Raw genomic sequence first — 21,000 nt, forward strand, 5'->3', positions numbered from 1 at the left:
ATGGCTAAACAAACTATTTTAAATAAACGATTTATAAATTTATGTTGTCAGTACTGGAAATAATGAACCGAACTATTCCTCTATTCTGTTTCTGAATGAACTGATGTGCCCTGTGTCACATGCTGTGACAAACACTAGGCCTGTCCTAGGACAGTCCAGACTCAATCACAACTTCTTTGCCTCTAGTAAAAAAAGCAACTTTATCATTTTCCGTGCTACAAAGAGGCCTAACATCAACCTCAATAAAACTCTTCAGCGTTTAAAGGAACCTTAGGATGAAAGTGAATAGAAAGTGGACCAAAACGCTAAATAAAAAGGTTTGGACATGAACATCTTGTAAAAATGATGAGTTCTGAAATACATTTTATGATTTAAGAATTATAAAATCTTTAAATCTTCAGAGCATTAAGAAGACAGATTATTTTATGGAGTATGATTATTTGGACTCAATTTTTATCTAAGAAATATTTATAAGCTTAATTGATTCTTAATGGTTGTATTTCAACTAAGCTATTTCTGCTTCAAATATTTTTTTAACTGTTTATAGACAAATGAAAATATTGAGTGCTTTCTCTTTTAAGGTGATAGTATTACAAACAAGTTTACAGCAGCAAGACTAGATCTTAGGTGTAGATAATCAAACCTGAGGCAGCTCTCCTGCCCTCCTGTGACTGTGCAGATGCCTTTCTTCCTTTCTCCCAACAAACATGTCCTCTGAAATGTTTTAAAAAATAAAAATTGAAAAAAAAATAATAAAATTTGAATAGTAGGATCACATAAAGATTCTAAATAATTTTAAATCAGATGGCAAGATTATTGTTTGAAATATTAAATACACGCATGCATGTTTCCTGATGTACCATTTACACAGAGAACATGAAAGAATAAATGTAACAGTCAGTGCAACCTTCCCTTGATTTTCTCAATGAATGTGTGTTAGTCCAAACTACCAAAGAATTTTCTGGATCATATTAAAATGCTCTTTAAAAAGACGATGAACTCACAAATTAAGTTGATAGGCTACAAAGGGGACCCGGAAAAAGACATAGTGAAAATAGACTTAGGTGCAAATTCATGCTGGTGATTTTTTTTTAAACGTAAGCCACTAATTTATGAAATATTTTAACCAAAAGTTGCATATTAATATTACACACAAACTGAAACATGTGACTTTTAGCACAGTGTATACATGCTTACACAAACTGAAATATTTACACATTTAAAACAATTTCCATTTAAACATATGAAAGTTCTGAAGTACATAAAAGCATTAATACTTTCTATAAAACTACAATTAGAACATCAATTTGCTACAAGCATATAAAACATCAAGTGCTTTCTTGGAGTTTCAAGTTACCTCTTTATAAAACAAGATGCTGCTTGTATATATAGTCCTCCAATAATCAATATGGACTTCCATTATTTTCTAAGAGGTTTATTTTCCAGGTACATTATAAGTTCAAGAAAACGGACCCAACAATTACGCAATATAATAATTACGTCATAACAACTTAATTGCACATATGCTTTAAAGTAGGTTTGGATGAAGTTCTCAACACTTTGGTATAAATGTTTTTCAGGGACTTGTATTGGAAACAAGAGGAATTGTAAGTCCCTTCTATCCCCATTTTGCTTTAAAATGGACATGTCTTTGGTTCAAGTTCTACATTTTGGGCATTTACTATTAATTAAAATGGTCCCAAACCAATAAATGATGCTGATGTATTAGCAGTTCACAAGACTTCATTTAACCTGTTTCTAATGTAGTAGGAGTCTATAGATATTTATTTGCATATCATTGGTAGTTTCAATCTTTCACTTTGTAAGCACAGAATCAACAGGTTTAGTCATATTTCTTTGTTCGTTTTTCTGTTATAATCTAAACTGTACAGTAATTTACAGTAACTATAGATACTGTTCCATAGGATATGTGATTATGTTTGGAAGGGATGTATAGCATTAAATTTAGAATCAGCTTACTTGGAATAAGTCAGTATTAGACTGTACAGTAATTCTGCATTAACTATAGTAGGTTGTCACGTAATGCTTTTTAAAAAACCCCAAACCATTCCATTTACAGGAGAAATTGTTGCAAATGTATAAAACAGTAGATATACAAGGAGAACACCAAACATACTTTATTAGCACAAAAAAGCAGCCATAACAAGGCACAGCAAGCAGAAACACACATTGGCAGTCAAAGGGTTAGTGTTGCATACAAATATAGCTTTTCTCTTTGTAGCATTTGGCAAAGCCATTGGGATGTAAAATAACTTTCTGTAGCAGCAGGTAAGGAAGCTAAGGAGCACTCACCAGTGGTACAGAGCACATAACAAAAGACGCATGGATGGATTCGACTACTTTAGTGCAAAATGTCTAGGACAGAACTGTAAATTCAGTTCATTACTAAGAAGCAAACACTAGAACTTGGTATTACTTCCAAAACCGTTCACTCAAGTAGTATTGCATACTATTCTAAGTGACAAAAAAGGTGCTAAGTTATTTACAGACACAACAGTTATACAGTACCTTTTAAATCTGCGATTTAAGTTCCAAATTTTCCATTAAAAATTGACTGCACTGAAATTCTATAAATTGTACTTAAGCAATTCAGCTATGAGTTTACAACAAAGAGATAAAATACTGCCATCCAAATTATTCATAACAGTTTAACAACGATCTCAACATCAGCAACCACTGTAGTTATTATTATCTGATTTGCTTGGGCATCTTCTAGCTTCATGTTCTTCATGGTTCACAAATTTATCATGGGCATAGGAAAAGATCCAACTTTAATGAGACAACAATTAGGACTGTACATATTAACTTAAAAAAAAAATCACACCCAGGACTACACTACAGCAGCTATTCCAAACGTCTTAAAGCACTCATTAAAAACAAGACAAAAGCCAAGTTAAGGTCTTTAAATAAAATTCTACCAATTTTTTAAGTCTGAAACTTTAGAAAATCTGGCTTAACAGTGCCTTTTGCAGAGGAGAAAAGGAGACTGATGATAAACTCTATCAAACACTTACATGAACTGCACTACGCCCATGGCCAGGAAATTGCATTTTTTTTTAAAAGGAAGGCAGTCTTTATTTTTTGGACTTTCAAAAAAGCTTAATTTTATCGTAACTACAAACATCACTATGTATGGAAGGTTATAGAAAAATTCTTAGAAAAAATAATAATTTCAAACATTAGTCACACTGTTGAAATACTCATCCAATATTAATAATTTGTTCTTTAGTAAGAAATAGAATTCTTCGTAACAAATGCCCCAGAGTTGCATCACTTAATAACTACAGCCACGAAAAACCAAACTGTCAGTTAAATTGGCAAAAATGTTTTTGTAGCCTTACTGAATCCCTGCAGTTCTAGCTCTGTTGTCTCAATAGGCACCACGTTGATCTGAGTAACAGCGGATCACATCTGGCAACTGACAGATACTGACACTATGCTTACATACTGTACTGAAAAAATCCTAACACTGATATGTGTGCTTGCTATATGTGTACTGTCTGATGCACATAAAAGCAGACCTAGTTAATGCCCTTGTGGGACAGGACAATTTACTTTGCCTTGACTGGTTCTCGTTCTAACCAGCGGACTCTGACTTTTTGTTTATAATGATATTCTTTTAAAAAATCCTGTAACATTGATGGCAAAGGGAGCCCATCAATCCCGTCATATGTAGTGCATCTGCAGATCACTGCACGGCAGATATATTGCAGGCTAAAAGGGAAAGTCCTATTTAGTGATATAGTAAGCAATGGTTCAAAAAACATGCAAGAACTGGGGTCTTTATAATGTTCCAAAAGTCCTGTTACAGTGGAGGAGTGAAATACACATGGGTCATGAGCATCAAAACTAAAGTTGTGGTTCCACTGTTCAATTCGGGCATGCAGGGATCTGTTGTAGCGACGGAAGCTCACGGAGAAGAGGTAGTCCTCCTGCGCAGAGTCCCTGAGCAAAAATGTGCCTTCAGGTTTTCCATCAAGAAGGGCTTCTGCTTCGTAACGGTCCATCACTCCCCAGTAACAGGGATTACCTGTAATCTGAAGCAAATCGGGCACGAGGCAGTGTATATAATCAATCTGTGTATGGACTTTCCAAGCTCCCTGTCTACTCACATGGGCATGGCTGTCTCCAGATACCTGACGTTGCTTCTGCCTACGTGACTGCAAACACAGGGTGGTTGTGTCCTCTTCTGAGTCACAATTAGTTTGAGGAATTGCACAATTGTCCCCACTTATTTCAGTCATTCCAGGAGCTAACTTTGGTCCCAGTTTATATAATGGATTAACCTGTGCAGTGGCTTCAAATGTATGTATTTGTGCATTGGGAGGGGGGTCAACCCCTTCCTCAATACTAAGCCGCCTTCTCTCTCTAAGCCTATCTTCTTCATCTTCCGTAGAAACCAAGGATGGATCAAATGTATCAAAAAACGTTGAATGTGGACTCACAGGTGCTGTATGTTGTTTAATCAAATGCCATTTTTGGGCTAAATCAGAGCCAGCAGGAAAAGGGCATTTCTCTAGCATTAATTCAGAAAGGTGTATTTTTCTTTTATTTGAAAATAGGGGCTTGGACTGCTTATTGTAAGTTCTCATAGGAAAACACAAGCCCACAGTGTCCTGCAACCTCTGTCTCAGAGAGCGACTTCCTACAGTTCTGCTGGAAACGCTATCCATGTCATGCATAGAGCTGACGCCGTATCGCCTCTCTCTCCTCTGAAATCCACTGCGCGTTCTACCAAACTTTTTATCATTATCCAATGAACTCTGTGTCTTTGTAGAACAGGAATGTTTTTTCTTCCCACCCCATGGGGCATGTCGAGAGTAGGAATCTCTTCTTGCAAGTCTTGCTCCTGGGGTGACACATGAATCATTATCCTTTTCAATGCTTATTTCAACAATCTGAGGAATTTCAGTGGCACAGTTTTGGTTTCTCCTTGAAGAATTCTTTGAAGGGCTTAATCCTAGTTGTAAGGCAACATTTTCTCTTAAGGGACTGCTTTGTTGCTGAGGAGTTGAGTCTCCTACACTGATATTTTTCTCTTTCATAGATGAACATCTGTTGGAGTTCATGTCCACATTTTCATTACGGCTTCCTCCCTCATGACTGAAGAGATTTTGACACCTGTACTTGAAGTTATTCCACATTTTCCCCACTTTATCCATTGGTTATAAGATCTAAAACAGAATAGGAAAAGAAGAAAAGTAAGTTAACCAAAGTGGTATGTGAACACAGAAATGGCAGTACTGACTCCCTGTCTTGTTGGCTGTTGAAATGACACTGGGTAAGAATTCACCTTACACTGCCCCACTTGCTACAGTGATGACACATGTCTGTCATAAGGTCACCAAACCCGCTAGTGGTGCTGGCACCATTATTCCAAGCGGGTCCTCATTTCCTTCCAGATGAATATACAAAAGAAATTTGGGGAAGGAAACAAACCCGCTCAGAAAAACCTTGGTTTCATTTCCCCATGCATCCACCTAATTTCATAATCACATTGATGTTGGTTGTCTTTTTACTTCAGATAATCTGATTACTGCCTCAATATTACAAGGGGAAAACAGTGCTGAAATGTATCACTGAAAGATTGAAAGTACTGTTCTATTTTCAACTTCCTAAAACTTATAATCAGGATCACAGTTGTGTAACATATTAAGATTAATTTAGAAAGATTGAAGTAGTAATCTTCCAAATTTTGATTGCCAATCAGTACCTTCTTCATCTTGGTATCAAAGCTTATTAAGCCAAATACTTGTATATTTTGTATACTTCTGTATTTTCCCTTTTAGCCCTAATGTATCAACTTTTATCTATGACTGAAGAAGCAGTTTGAAAAGAAAGGAAAATAGGGAGGAAAAAAAATAATATTTGGGTTTAAATGGTGAAGTGTCTTTAAACATCTCAATTCTTAATCCTGGAAGAGTTTGGATATGACTGAGTAATAAAGATCTGGTACTGCTGTAATTAACGAAACCAAAAAAACTTAGTTGGCATCTTTATTCTTGCTCCTTAAAATAAATTTGTCTAAGATAGTTTATGGAAATCAACAAGGAGATTATTTTAAGATTACAACATCACCAGGCATGCTGTCTCATGTCTCATTAAGTCAACAATAGAAGAAACAGAAAAACCTAAACTCAAGATTCTACTAGTTTGTTACAATATGATTGTAGAAAACTTCAAAAAAAGGTCTCTTTTTCAATGTTGCCATTTAATAAGTACTGTCTTTTTCCCCCCAGAATATTTTGTTCCTGTTTATTATCTCACTCCAAATTATTCTTCACAGCTTAGCTTTCAATACTGGAAAACTATTTGAGTTTTCTTACAGTGGTAAAAGTCTTTACAGTTGCTCCATCCACAGAGTTTACTCCTCTTCTTTGTCATAAATACATGCAATTTCAAGAAGTGGACTGGGGTTAAGAAACAATAAAGAATAATCTTTCTTTAAGTGAATTATGTATCTTCTGGATAGTTTCTTACACAAAGGGCTTTGGGATTAACAAAGCTCTTGGAATAATGACAATGCCAACATAGAGAATTTATGAAATCATGAAATGTACTTTCAGATTATTCTTTATTAAAAGCAGATTGTTCAGAACATAGAAATTTGCATGGCAGTTGGTAAGTGTTCTAATAAAATTCATCAGATGAAACTGTTAAATCCTATTAAACTATCAACATTATGCCTATTCCCCCCACTCCTTGTAAAAATCTGTTTTGTATAAGCCTTTTTTAAAAAAGGTTTACACTAACTGAACTTACTGCATCTTGCTAATACTCACTCTTAATTTTACATGAAGGTTTCTGGTTTTCGCTCATATTCCTTTTATTTACAGTCTAATTCTCACTACATTCTTGGTGATGCCAAAATCTTTGTGGAGGTACTCCTACAAAATCCTACAGCTTTCTCTGGTCTAGTTTCCTTCCTATTTCTTTATTTTGAAGTTGCCTTTTTAATTTACCTAATTCATATCTTTAAAGTATAAATTCATATATTTAAAGTTTCAAAGATTAAATGCTATGTAAAACAACATTCCTATCCTTGATTTCCTCTTTCTGAGAAAAATTACTAAAACCTTTTTTTTTTTTTATTTAAGATTTACTTATTTATGCTTACAGAACTGGGGTATAGACCAGAGGTGCAGGGGTGGTGAGAGGATTCACCAGAAACAGAGTGGGGAGCAGAACAGACAGACTGAAAGTACACTGCCCAGAGAAGCAGCAGGCGGTCAGGAGGTCTGCCACAACAGGTGGGCCAGCTCCCTGGCTGAGGATCAAACTTGTGCTGCAGTGGCTTCAGAGACTTCATAATGCAGTGACTTAACCCAATGCACCACCAGGGAGAGCCAAAAATGACTAAAATCTTTTTAAAAGCTGATTCTTTGTTACTCTCCTCGTCATTTCTCTAGACAACAAATCCATATTGCTATTGCTCAATAAAATTTCTAAGACAGAAAAAATTTACCCTCAGAATTTTGAGGGGGGGTATTATGCCAACACTCCAGGAGCTTTTAGTGTAACTGTTAAAATATCCAAAGACACCAATTCCCAGTCTTTGTAGCTTCTTTTCTTTATCTTTAGTGTGTGTGTTTTTTTCTTTACCATACATCATACAGGGGGGTCTTTTCAACAACCTTCCTATTGCCTCTTTTCTCCCTCCTGAGAAGTCTTTTCATTAGACACTAGGTATCTTAGAATCCTATTGTTATTATATATTTTCTCTTCAACATTCCACTCCTTTTATTTTCTACTTTCTCACAGATATCTTTGGTATCACTTTCTAACACTTCTATTGCATTTATAACTTTTCTATTACAGTTTTAATTCCCAAGATCATTTTCTTGCTCTCTAAATGTTCTTTTTAAAATCATCCTATTCCAGCTGCTCGGAGGTGGCGGATATCCCTGGGATACAAATTTTCAAAATAAATTCTTCCTTATTGTAACATTTAATTTAAATTGTTGGGGGTTTTTTGTACCTATTTCTTCTCAGTACCTTTTCTCTCTTTAGCTTTGTTTCTAGTTGATTTCATCCAGTGTCTGACAATCCCTGGTGGTATATAAGCACTAATGTGCTGATCAGAAGATGTCTGTGTGGGGTGGGGTAGGGTATGCGTGCTAGTCAACTGGTTAGTTTTACTACACAGTAATGAGGCACTGACTGGTTTTCATTAAGGAGTCCCTTAAAGCCAGTGTCTGTAAGCCTCATTTCCTGGCTGGGGAATTATCCAAGAGAAAAATGCCCCCATTGCCTGTCTGAAGCATATATAACTGCTGTTTTGAGAACAGGGGAATACTGGGTAGAGTCTTAACCTCAATCATCAGTCTTTTGCTTAGTCCCTATTTTTCAAAAGGTATCCTTATTTTTCAAAAGATATCCCAACATCAGCTATGATTAAATTTCTTTAGATTAAATTTCTTTAAGCTCTAACCTCTATAGTTTTATCCACTGTGAACAAACTGTCTTCAAGCTGCGCATAAGTAAGAAAGACACATGGGAGTCTGAGACACACAGACCTTCAACCTTTCTTTTCTAACTCTATGTTCCATCCTTATTTTCCAAGGTAACTGGTTACTCTAATTTCTGGGTCACCAGTATAAACTGGTTTGCTTCTTCTGAACATCCTCTATTTTAGGCACAGTTAATTAGTTCTGCTAGTTTCTAGCTGCCCACTTCTACCAAAAGTGCATTGACCCATCTCTCCTACAACTCTCTCCTTTGATTTTTCTATTTGTGGTGTTAGGCTTCATACTTTTCAAATTCCTTTAAATTCAATGAGGTTCCAGGAAGGAATAAAGATAAATGGCCAATGATTATTCTGATATATGTAACTGGATAGTTCCCTTTTTCAGTTTTAAAGAGAACAAATGGTACTACACAGAAAATACCCCATCCAAATCAGTGAGAGAACTGGAGAATCAAAAAAATTCCCTGGGATAAGGGATCCACATAACAATGTTGGTTGCAAACTATACGCACCTTTTTAAACTACATGATGTATGGGCTCCCTTCAAACAGATTCGAATTTAATTGGCCTGGAGTTGGGCCTGGACACTATGTATTTCCAGAGTAAAACAAGAAAACCACTGGGCCAGGTCTGAACAGTAGCTCTGAAGGACAGTGAAAGGACACAGGTTCAGCAATGCCAGGTGGGAGGTGAACAGTACAATGAAACTACCACAGACTTATCACCATTTCTTTTTATTGTTGTCATGTATATAAAAGGCTCTCAAGAGAGAAATATAGAGAGCAATGCTTCTTAAGTTATCCACAATGAAGAAATGGAAAACCAATTCTTTTTAATTTCACAGACTGATAAATTAAAATAAATTACTAGAAAATGAAATGAAACACACAAATGCCAATTTTCTTATTAGAATAAAGAGACATAAAATAACTTCCAAATTGCTATCAAATATTTTAAATGTTTATTTTTGAGTTCTGTACTTGTCAAAGACTGGAAACAACTGCAGTTTTTGAACAGTTTGAGGCCTGCATTTGTGTCACTGGTTGAGAGCCATGCTGTCCAATACAGGTGGGTACTGAGCTCTTGAAATGTGGCTAGTGCCACATACTGATATGATAGCTTGGATAAAATTGGTTTAGTATATTATTGAAATTAATTTCATCTGCTTCTTTTTCATTTTTTAAATGTGAACTCTAAAATATTTTATATTACATATACGTTTTGCTTTATATATCTATTGGACAGTACTGATTTGGAACAGGGGCCAACAAACTATAGCCTGAGGACCAAAATTTGTCCTGTGGCCTATTTCTGTATGTTTCTTACATTTTTAAAGGGGGGAAAAAAAGCAAAGCCAAAAGCCCACAAAGAACATTTGACAGAGACCATTTGAGGCCTACAAAGTTTAAAATATTTTCTAATCTGACTTCACAGAAAATATTTCCTGACCCTATTCTGAAGTATGTAAGATTATAAACAATATCACTTGAACACTAGAACAGTAATATTCAAGAAGTCTGTAAGTCTCTCTCCTCTGTATTTAAAAGATAAATTCTGTAGTTATCTTAAATACTTCTGACAACAAATCATATCTAAAAAATGACTGTTTTATAAAACAACCTAACTTAAAACCACTTATCTTTCTTTACAGTTCTTTGTAAACTTAGTTTAAACAAGTAGGACATGAGAAAGCATCAATACTAGCCAGTTTACAGAAGACAGCTTCTAATACTGAACCTTCGTTTCAGTTTCACAGATACATGAAACTTCACTACTGATTTCTCTACTTCTAAACTGGAGACTGTTTCCATTCAACTGCCTGTAAAGTGTTCTAATTTTTAAAAAGGTGAATATACTTTCCATATTCTTTGGGGTTAGAAAGTAGATTTTTTTTCTTGACATGGGGAATGCCATGTGTACAGGCTGTATTAACGGGAAGAATACTGATAGTGATTCACACAAGGGTCCACACAAAAATCAGGTATTTCAACTATTTTAATATTTACAAACTCAGTTTGACGTTTCTGTTAAATCTTTATTAAGTGTTCAGCTGAAATTCTTTGCTAAATTACAACTTTACTAATTTATGGTCTCTAAAAAGTTACACACATGAAGATAAAAAAAGCATTAAATTTCAATTGTATTCATTGACATTAAAGCCCACAATCCATTAAAATCCTTCACATTCTACACCTGTGTTATCCTCAAAACTATGCAAAGCAAATTTATAAGAAGTCATTTGAAACATCACCCAAGGACAATATTTAAAACTGATTTTATAATGCTTTTACTGAAAAATGATATTTAACAGGTAAACTATAAATCAGAATTTGAAGTTTTAGAACTGTAACAATCTACATATATTAAAAAAAAATCCAGACTACAGGAAAATTGCCCTCTTATTGCCAATGAGTATTATAAAACAAAATAAACAATACTGTTCCCAGTTCATTCCATTTCTCTTAATGATAAAGACTTTTATTTAATACTGAATTTGAATTTATTTCATAACACATACATATGAATTTGGCTCACACTATTTCAATTATCTTAACATTGGCCGATAATTTTTAATTTTAAATTTCACAGAATTTAGAACTAAAAGCAGGCTGTGATGCTAGTAACCCATTTACAACATGGGCCTTTTTCCAAGGATGGCAGTTTTTATAGTCAACTAGTCATTCCTTTCTTTGGTCATGCCCAGTTTCCTGTGACTCCCCCACCCGTAAAATGCCAACTTGGCATAGTAAAAGGAGTTGTTTTTGTCAATGGGACTTAATCTATACTATTTTAGAAATAAATTTAATTCAAATTTTAAGACTATGTAGCATGTCATTGTGTGTAAAAATGATGACTATGGTTCAACTTAAACTCCTTTCCTCTACCATGTCAAGGATGGATGAGAAAAGTAAAAGAGAAAAACCTTTGGCAGTCATAAATTGAGAAACTAATGTCCGAAGTAAGCAATAAAACAGACAAACTTCTGAAATTCTGAAGAAAAAAAAAAAAGCGTAATGTGTGTGGTGATGGTGATTTATATTACTGAGTACTTGTGCCAGGAACTGACACAAGCATTTTACTTGTCCTACAACTCTATGAGTAAAAAGTTGCTCAACTTTATATAGAAACTGATACAAATAAGAGAATATTATAAACTGGATTTAAGTTTCTTCTATTATTGTCAATCTACTCAGGTTTCCTACCTTGTTTTGAATCAATGCTAGACCTGTATATTAACAACCTTAGGAATATCAATAAGTTCCTTAAAACTTCATTCAATATATCCTTTCTGTATTTTCCTAGCTATTGTGGAGCAACAAAAGAATAGAATGGAGATGAACATTTGACAAAGCTAGCACACGTACACTCAAAAAGAAATTACTGGATGGTTACTTTAACTGTAATACACGAAGCAATAGTTTGACCAAAAGAATCCACAGGAAAAGGTATATACACAGGCCTACTGTGAATGTTTGGTATCTATGTTCTATGCTTTTCTACATAAAAGGTCATAACTCTTTATGTATGTAGGCTTATCTATTACTCAGATGTGTTCTCTGTAAGTAATTGACCCATATGACTAAATTCTACTTCCTTTTTTTTGGTAAAGATTTATTTATTTGTTCATACAGAACTGGGGTACAAGCCAGAGGCTCAGGGGCAGCGAGAGGCTTCACCAGAGACAGAGTGGGGAGCAGAACAGGCAGATCTATGAAGTACACTGCTGAGGGGAGCAGCGGGCGGATCAGGAGAGGTCTCCCACGCCATGTGGTCACCTCCAGGGATCGAACTCATGCAGAGGTGGCTTTAGCTTCTCATTGCAATGCACCACCAGGGAGGGCCCTCTACTTCCTTTTTTAAAAGATAAAATTTATTTCCTTTTGTAGAATACTACTTTTAATCATATGGTCAATTAAGAATGTATTTAGAATCACATTTCAAATTTTAGAGGATGAAGTTTAAGAATATAAGAATTTTCTATTTCTTTATGCACACTATAGGGACTATATTAGCCCATTAAAAAAGAAAAAGGAGGACATTAAGTCACAGCATTACACAGGTTATATTAATACACTCCTAAAAAGACAAATTAAAAGGTTTCTTTTTCTAGTAATAAACAAGTATCTAAAATATACATTTGTTTTTAAAGTTTTACTTAACACAATTCTAATTTTCGGTCTTCTGTAGATAGGGATTCCAGGACCTTAAAATCCTATTTTAGGATCAAATCACTTGGAGACACAGTTAGTGGTTTGCTTTAGGCAGTATTTTCAGAAAGTGCACAGGCATGAGAGATTCAGGGCAGGGAGATAGGGGGAAGGAGGTTGGATTCCTTTATCTTTTAAGAATATTGTGGACTTGGATCTAGTCCTTGACATTTTTTAAACTAAATTTGCAACCTAGTAAAATGAAGATAATAATAGGATGAAAACCTCTCCTAAATTGGATGCGAGGATTAGATATTGTATCTGTAAAGTCTTTGGCTCAACTGACAGTGGTTTTAAAAATGCTACCAGTACTAACTAAAGCACAAGCCTTCAGTTTGCTTTTGTTTCTTTTTAAAAGTAATCTTCCACTCACTTCTTCTGGTTCCTGCCACAAATGTGGCATGTTCTATTATTACAATTCCAATAATCATTTAAACTGCTATATATTATCTTCTAGGAAACACTATGGGGATTTCAATGTTCCTAAGCAGTTGAAGCTACAGCTCATTTACAACCTAAACTAAGCATCACTAATCTGTGTAGTACTAGGCAAACCCTAAAAACAATCCTCATTCGTTATTTTTTGCTTATTTTTTTTTTAGTCTATAAAAAGGTCTCAATTTAAATTCTACCATATAGCTATAGCACACTAGAGAAACATAAAATCCTAATAAGCTATGATTTGTTTTCTATGGAGAAACCATCTTATGTAATATACTAACAAATATGCCATTCACTGAAATGCTGCTTATCTGGTCAACATTTTTTGGCAGACTATGGTGGAACACAAGGAATATGTGCTTTTAGCTTCAGAAAGGTCTAAAATCAAATCCAAGCACTCACAAGCTGTGTGTCTTAGCCTTTCCATATAAAATGAGAACAACTACCCCTCTCCGACATGGGTTTTTAAGAGAATAACATGACATAAGGTAAGCAGAGTTGAGTATACCATAGAGTTCAGACATAGGAGTTGATGACAGTAGCAAAAAGCAAAGCTGAATTTTTTTTAATCTAGGAAGAGATTATTGGTGAATTACCCTAGTCATTATCTCTCACCTCCAGGGACGCCACTTTGGTTAGCATATCAAGCAAGTGTACTATAAGCCTCTTGCAATTATTTGTGATTAGTACTGTCAAATTGTAGAACATAGGGAGTCAAAATCACTTACAAATCTTCACTAACACCAAAAAGCAATTACAAAACAAAGAACACTCAACAAAGCAAAATTACTCCAGGTTGAGGAATTTCAGTGATTGGACCACTATACTGGCTAGTCTTAATCCAGAAAAATAAAAAGTGACCAGGGAACTGCTTAATAGGGAACTCACTGTGATCCTGTTAATAATTTACAAAGAGTATTTGGTGACCCATGGATAAGTGAGGAGTGGCAATCTGGACCATTTCTTTCTGTAGGAAAGGTAACAATTATACTAAGCCCTAGCAGCTTAGTATGACAAGAACTACAAAGACTCTACAGACTAAAATAGGATTAAAAAAAAAATTTACTTATTTATGCATACAGAGAACTGAGGTAGAGGCCAGAGATGGGGGGGCAGTGAGAGGATTCACCATAGACAGAGTGGGGAACAGAACAGGCAGATTGAGTAAAATACACCGCTGAGAGGAGCGGTGGGTGGTTCAGGAGAGGTCTGCCAGACCATGTGGGTCACCTCCCTGACAGGGGATTGAACCCCTGCCGAAGCAGCTGCTGATAGTTTTGAAGCACTGCATTTCAACCCACTGCATCAACAGGAAAGGCCCTAACATAGGATTTTTAAAAATAATTCCCTTTTACATTTAACTAAAATTACTTAGAATATATTTTATCTCCCCTTTACAAACTCAAAGATACTACTGTTGTCTATGTCAAATTTTAGATCTGAAGAAAACTAAGATTATTCAAATAATCTGATAGCTTTTGATGAATCAAAGGGGAAAAAAAGAAAAATATAACAGGACAACTTCCATTTGTTAATCTAGATTTATTACTAGCATGAGAAAAAAGAAAAATTCAAATATCTCAAAATTAGTCTTTCTTTAGAAAGATATTTGGGAGGAAAAAGAGACAAATAAAGACAAATAAAGCTACCTTGTAAACATTTAAGAAAACTAAGAGAAGAATTTTAATCAAAATTATATACTAGGAACTCTAAGTTATAAACTTCAGTTCTGTGTTATAAATTTCCACATTACATACTTATAACATATTTTTACCAAATATGACCATTGAAAGATCTTTTGTGTATTAACACAAATGAATAAAATCTCCCCTAAAAGAAACTGAAAAACTAAAAATATATATATTCACATTAATATTTAGTGAATCACCTGCAAGAGATATTATAACAAAGTTTAAGTTTTCAGATGAGAATACTTTTTAAAGCCTGTATTCTGCACATACTCTAAAGTGACACACATTTTAAGCAAATTCTATTGTCCAGTCACCAAGTACAGACTTAGCAAATTAGAAAAGGGTTACAGGTGAGGTGGTGGTCAGACAGAGAAGTGTTGTGTATTTCCCACAATAGCAAGACCAAAGCTTTAATAGCACCATAGCCTGGGGTTACAAACTGCATGGCTACATACTGTAAGATAAAAAAGGGAACAAATAATAGAAAACAGATTTAGAAGATGAGATACCATCTTAGATCAATAAATTTTAAAACTCAGAAGAACTACATTTTTTAGAAAAAGAAAAAGTTCCAAATGACTCAAGGAGAGACAAAAAAAAAAAAAATAACCCGTAATACTTTAAGACTCTGAATCATAATTAAAAACCTTTGAAATCACCAATCCAGGTTAAGTACTCTAGGCAGAGTCAATCTGTCCAATAATTATGATTTCTAATCACTGATGGTCAGAGCAAGAAATTAGAGTAAAAGAGATGTGACAGACACAGTAAGGCAAGGAAAAAAAAAGCGCAGACTAATTGGAAAGGATGAGATAAAGCTGTCATCTTTAGATGATATGGTTGTCTACATAGAAAATAAATGAATCTTAAAAGGAAGACCCCAGTACTAGTAAGTTCAGCAGTCACAGGATGTAAGATCAATACACAAAAATCGCATATCTATAGACTAACAATAAATGTACAAATGAAAAAGACATGTAACAAAAAATATAATGTTAAAGGCAAGAATAGAAGTGGGTATTTTTTTTTAACGAGTCTTTCAGCAAAAGTCTTAACTTTGAATTGCTCTAGAAATATGAAATTCTAATGGCAGAGAAAATATGCCAGAAATCCAGTGACCACAGCCTTTATACTTCTAGGGACTGGTGAACTATAAAATAATTCCTACTCCATAGGTCCATTCTGCCTTTTTAATCTCCAGTGCTTCTCTCCCAGGTTCAGTTTTTATCACCATATGCATGTCTTAGTTGTAACAGCTGCCTAAGTAGCTACTTTCTCTCATCTCATACACTTTAAGAACTTGGCACAAAAGGATCAACAAGACAATAGCGATCAGTATTGTAACTTAAGAATGCAAAGGTAACAGCTGAAATTACATTACCTGGAGAATGAAGGTGTCAGCCAGTTGTTCTTATGTCTATAAAATATGTATATAGAATCTCTAAATATAATTCTGAATCCTGAAGACTAAAACAAAGAAACTCTTTGGAAAAAAACGAATATTTTAAATAGTGAAATATATAAATAAACAACCAAAAAAGATTTGTGAGGAGTCTTTCATGGGAGATGTTAAAAAGGAAAAGCAGTTCTCTGTCTCTAGCCAGCCAAGGAAGTCCATCTACTACAAGCAAATGAATTAACCAACCTCAAAGATGTGCAATTTTTCTAAATATCAGAATTCAAAAAATAAGCACAGCATTCCACAAATAGACTCAAGTTATTTAAGGTCTAGCAGTAGCACAGTAGTTACAACTCAGAATCCTAATCATATTTGTATCCAATTAATCTAAAGTATAACCCCTAACATGTCCAACATACTGAGTTAACTAAATAGTCTTATAATCTATAGCTAGTCATGTCTCAGTCAGGTGCTATTTAGTTTTCAATTTAAACACTGCAAGTTCAGTGCCAGCTTTTTACCTAAAATAAAAGTAATACTGTTCTGTTAACAAACTTTCCCCCCTCCTCTCTACCCCTAAAAACAAACAAAACAAACCAAAAAACCTTCCCTCATAGTTAAGGTATAGTTACTTTCCATCAACACAAGCTTTAAAATGAGATCTCTTTCACAGAGCAAGTAAAGCAAGTAAAAATAGTTCCAAAGATGAATTTAACAATATAGTGTACAGTTAACATTCTTTGATGATAAAGCAGCAGGGCTTCACAAAAATTCAAAATAATCTTAGATATTCTGTCAGATTTGAAATGATGTAAAATTTACTATTCAAACAGTTCACATTACAAGTATTTGAAGTGTGGCAGGCAAAAACAGTCTGCAATTGCTTGCAGATAATCCTGGAAACACACTTATGTATGCTCATTCCCTATCTTCTCAAATAATGACACCAATTTTCCCAATAAAATGTCTGCAATTGCCATTTCCAACTAAAAATCATAAATTTACTTATAGCAATGAAGTATTTAAAGAAAGGAAGGGGAATAGTGAGGAAGAAAAAAGAACTGACAACTATAAGGATAGATGAACACAATCAATGGTGAAAGGAATAATAAATAAGACATCTAAAGCCAACTTGATTTCCTCAAATAGTACTGAAGATTAGTAGTACCCACACTGGGAAATAGGAAACATCCCTTCTGAAAGAGTAACAATAACAAGCAGTGTACATTCTATCTAGATACTACAGAAAAACTAACAATTTGTGGTGCCATATAACATTAATAACTTGAATATAGCTGAACATAAAAGATGAATTCAAAAGATGTAATAAAAAGAAAGGGGAAATAATGGGAGCAGAGGTAGCTATAGTGATAAAAATATTTTCTACTCGTTAATAAAAAAAATAAACTGATATGAATTCAACACAAATCAGTCTCTTCTGGTTACAGGGTGGCATCCTGGTTACAGGATGGAGGCTGGCAAATGTAGACGTGTGTGGTAGGGAAGATACACCAGTTATAAGAATGAATGTGAAAAGGAAATAAGAATATTTATAGAATACCAAGAATAGTACAATAGAATTCCAAGTCACAGTAACACAAGTCTAGGTCTCAAGGTTACTAGGGAACTGAAAACTAAGTTATGAAGTTGTCCCAGTGTTAAGGTGAAAGGATGTCCTAAAGGAACTCTGCAGAGTTTTGTGGACTCCACTCCCTACTCCAGTGATTGGAAACTATAATTAACAGCATTACCAAGGAGAGAACTGCAAGGATCCAAGGGCGGAGCTAAGCAGGCATTCTGGGACTTTGGGGAATAAATAGAGAGTGGTTTTCCAATGGTGGCTCTGGAGAGGTAACGGTTCTCTCCCCCCGCCCCCAGCAATGGTTCTCAGACCACGTGACTGGGGGCAAGCATTTAGTATGGTTACTAGAGCTTCAAGTAAGCCTAGCTGCTAAGATATTCCAGTTATTTTGTATTTCTCTCTCTCTTTCCCTGGGTTGTTCCCTTTTCCTTTCCCCTTTTTAAAATAAACCCATTACCCTTTTTGTGTGTCTGCAGAACAATTACATTTTAAGTGTGCAGGTAAGGACCCACAGACGGCAGCCCAATTCACGCTGGGCTATCCTATAATACTTCCAGCCAGGCATTACCTGGTCTCTGCTCCTAAACTCTATTATTTTTTCTACCTCATCACAAATTCCATTTCTTGTGCCTCTGAGAAATCCTTAGTTCATCACAGGTCCCTCTTCTCTTGCTCTTTACTCTTCAAAGTCTGCTTCTTTGAACTGGTTAAGCACCAGTCTCTTTCCTTTTGAGCATTGTGATCCACACTATCATGTATACAACACAGTAACTACCTGTTCACTATTTATTCTGAATACATCATTAAGGAAGATCTGTACTTTTTTTTTTTTTATCTGTACTTTTTTTTTTAAACCGCTAATGAGATCTGTGAGAAATCTGATTATGTTTCTATCTGGAAAAAACCTTCAACTGCTAGTCCACCTGATTGGCAAATGGCTGATTTCTGACTGGTATCTTTGATTTGGGTACCCAGGCCAATCGAACCACCTCTGACCAAGTAAGAGAAGGTCATTCAAAATGTAGAGCACTGCTGCCTTGGTTTACTCCCTTAGCAAATTCCCTGTAAATATGACTGGGAGAACAGAAGAAGCTTAATACTCTGGTTCTACAAAAGATGCCAACATTTTCTAAGTCATGTTTCCTGGAATTGTAATATGTTACAAGTTGTGAAGTTTATACAAATGTAGGTTTCAATTCAAATAAGTTAATGCCTTAGATCACTGCAAGAGACCTTTAATTGACAATGCCCACTTCATTAAAATTTCCCAGGACAGCAATATTCTATGGATTTTAGATAACTCTGTCTCAACTTTCTCCACAATCCAGAATCCACTACAATATTTGTTTTAATAAAGCTAGAACTCTGTGCTGTGTTGGGTACATGTTACAGGCTCAATATATGAATGCCTATGAAACTAAATGATTAACATGGAGGCTGAAGGAAAAATGGCAAATAGAAAAACTAAGTAGGGAGGAATCAAGGGAATTACTATTTCTGCTAATGACAAATGATTTTTCAGTCCTATTGCTAAAAATACTTGGATTTAAAAAACTCAAATCACATTAAAACAAAATTTTGTTAAGCGGGTGACAAATGCTAGACAGAATTCTAGGGGGAATGGGAACCCAAAGATGTAGTGGAATGCCCCTGAGGACACTCCCACCCCAATGACATTTTCAAATAGAGTTCAGGAGATTAGGCCTTTGGTTTCAATGGCCTCAGAGGTTGGGGAAATGTCAAAGCACAGATTCCTGAAAAGGTAGAGAAACCAAAGGAACTCTTTCCAAATTAAATCAGGACCTCAAAGAAGTCTAAACCTAAACCTAAAACCGAAACCCTAATCTCACCTCCGTTAAAATGCAGGGTAGTTTGTTTTAGCCCCAAGAGAAGCAAGCGAAATATAGAGTGGTAGCTGAGAGGATACATATCCCTAAAACGTTTAACTAGTGCAAGGAGGGATTTGCAGTTTGGGTTTGAGTGCACTACTAATCCAGGGAACTTCTTTCAAAATATTTCTGGGCTAGAGATACCTTCACACATCTTTGAAACAGCAAATATAAACTCCCTCTAAGGAAAATACCTTAACCTAAGCCTAAAGGATTTCCCACAAGTAATTTTAAACAGCAGACACAATCAAATGAAGCACACAGAAAGATGTAGTCATGATTTAGACAAGTGTCCAAGGAAACAACAGTATTAGGAGTCAAATTTTTCCCAAAAAGAAAATTCTAAGATATTATGGTTTTACTGGTGAATTCAATCACTACTCAAAAGAAAAACAAAACAAAAAACCCTTTAATCTTAAATAAGCTCTTTCAGAGTTTAGAAGATAAAAACATCCTTTTAATTTATTTTATTTGACCAATACAATCTGGTATCAAAGCCTAACAAGGACAATATAAGGACAAAGAATAGAAAGGCCAGTCTCAATCATGAATACTGATATGTTTTTTAAACAAAATATGAGTAAGCGGAATTCAACAACTATCTACAGAAATGATCAAGTTAAATATACCCCAGAAATGCAAGGCTGGATTAACATTAGAAAATAAATTAATGTATCAATCACACCAGTTAAAAAGCAAACATATAAAATAATCTCACAAGATATAGACAAAGCATTCATAAAATGCAACATACGAGATGAAAATTTTATTAAACTAAGACTAAACATAAGCCTTTACCTAACCTGACAAAGAACATTTCCAAAAACAGCTGCTAATCCATCCTTGATGAAATTCTGAGACTGGAATATGACAATAAGGCTGAATAAACCTATTACATCACTTTTTATTCTATTTTACTATAGAGGTCCTAGACAATAAAATGAGGCAAATTAAAAAATAAAGACACTAGTGAACTATATAGTTGAAAGAAAGTTATCATTATTTCTAGATAAAATAATTTGTGTATTTAAAAAAATCCTAAATGACCACAGAAGTTATTAGAATAAAAATTTGTAAAGGTTGGTAGATACAAAATATATATCAAGTATCTCACATGACCCTAGATGTTAACGACAAACAGAAATAAAACAAAAAATACAACATCTGTGATAGCATTAATGATATAAAGTACATTGGACAAACTGAAGTAAAGATACACAAATTTCTATAGAAAAGAAGAAAAGATGATTTTTAAGAGAAAAGAATGATGACTCAAGCTACATAAAAATTGAGAACTTGGCC

At 34.7% G+C, this 21,000-nt stretch overlaps 1 protein-coding gene across 2 annotated transcripts in view; it reads right to left on the reverse strand.

The window, feature by feature from the left end:
* Nucleotides 1-864: 864 nt before the first annotated feature.
* The window catches only part of SOCS5 (suppressor of cytokine signaling 5), a 45,029-nt gene continuing 24,893 nt past the window's right edge, over nucleotides 865-21,000 (reverse strand). The window contains exon 2 of one of the 2 annotated variants that reach the window (XM_012727652.1): nucleotides 865-5,195. In XM_012727652.1, coding sequence (XP_012583106.1) covers nucleotides 3,573-5,183 — 1,611 coding nt within the window. In that variant the 5' untranslated portion in view covers nucleotides 5,184-5,195 and the 3' untranslated portion in view covers nucleotides 865-3,572. The remainder of the gene's footprint in view (nucleotides 5,196-21,000) is intronic. The other variant, XM_004686227.2, reaches the window with a different exon arrangement.

This window comes from Condylura cristata, unplaced genomic scaffold, assembly GCF_000260355.1.
Source record: "Condylura cristata isolate star-nosed mole 26May11 unplaced genomic scaffold, ConCri1.0 scaffold00020, whole genome shotgun sequence".
Lineage (NCBI taxonomy): Eukaryota > Metazoa > Chordata > Mammalia > Eulipotyphla > Talpidae > Condylura > Condylura cristata.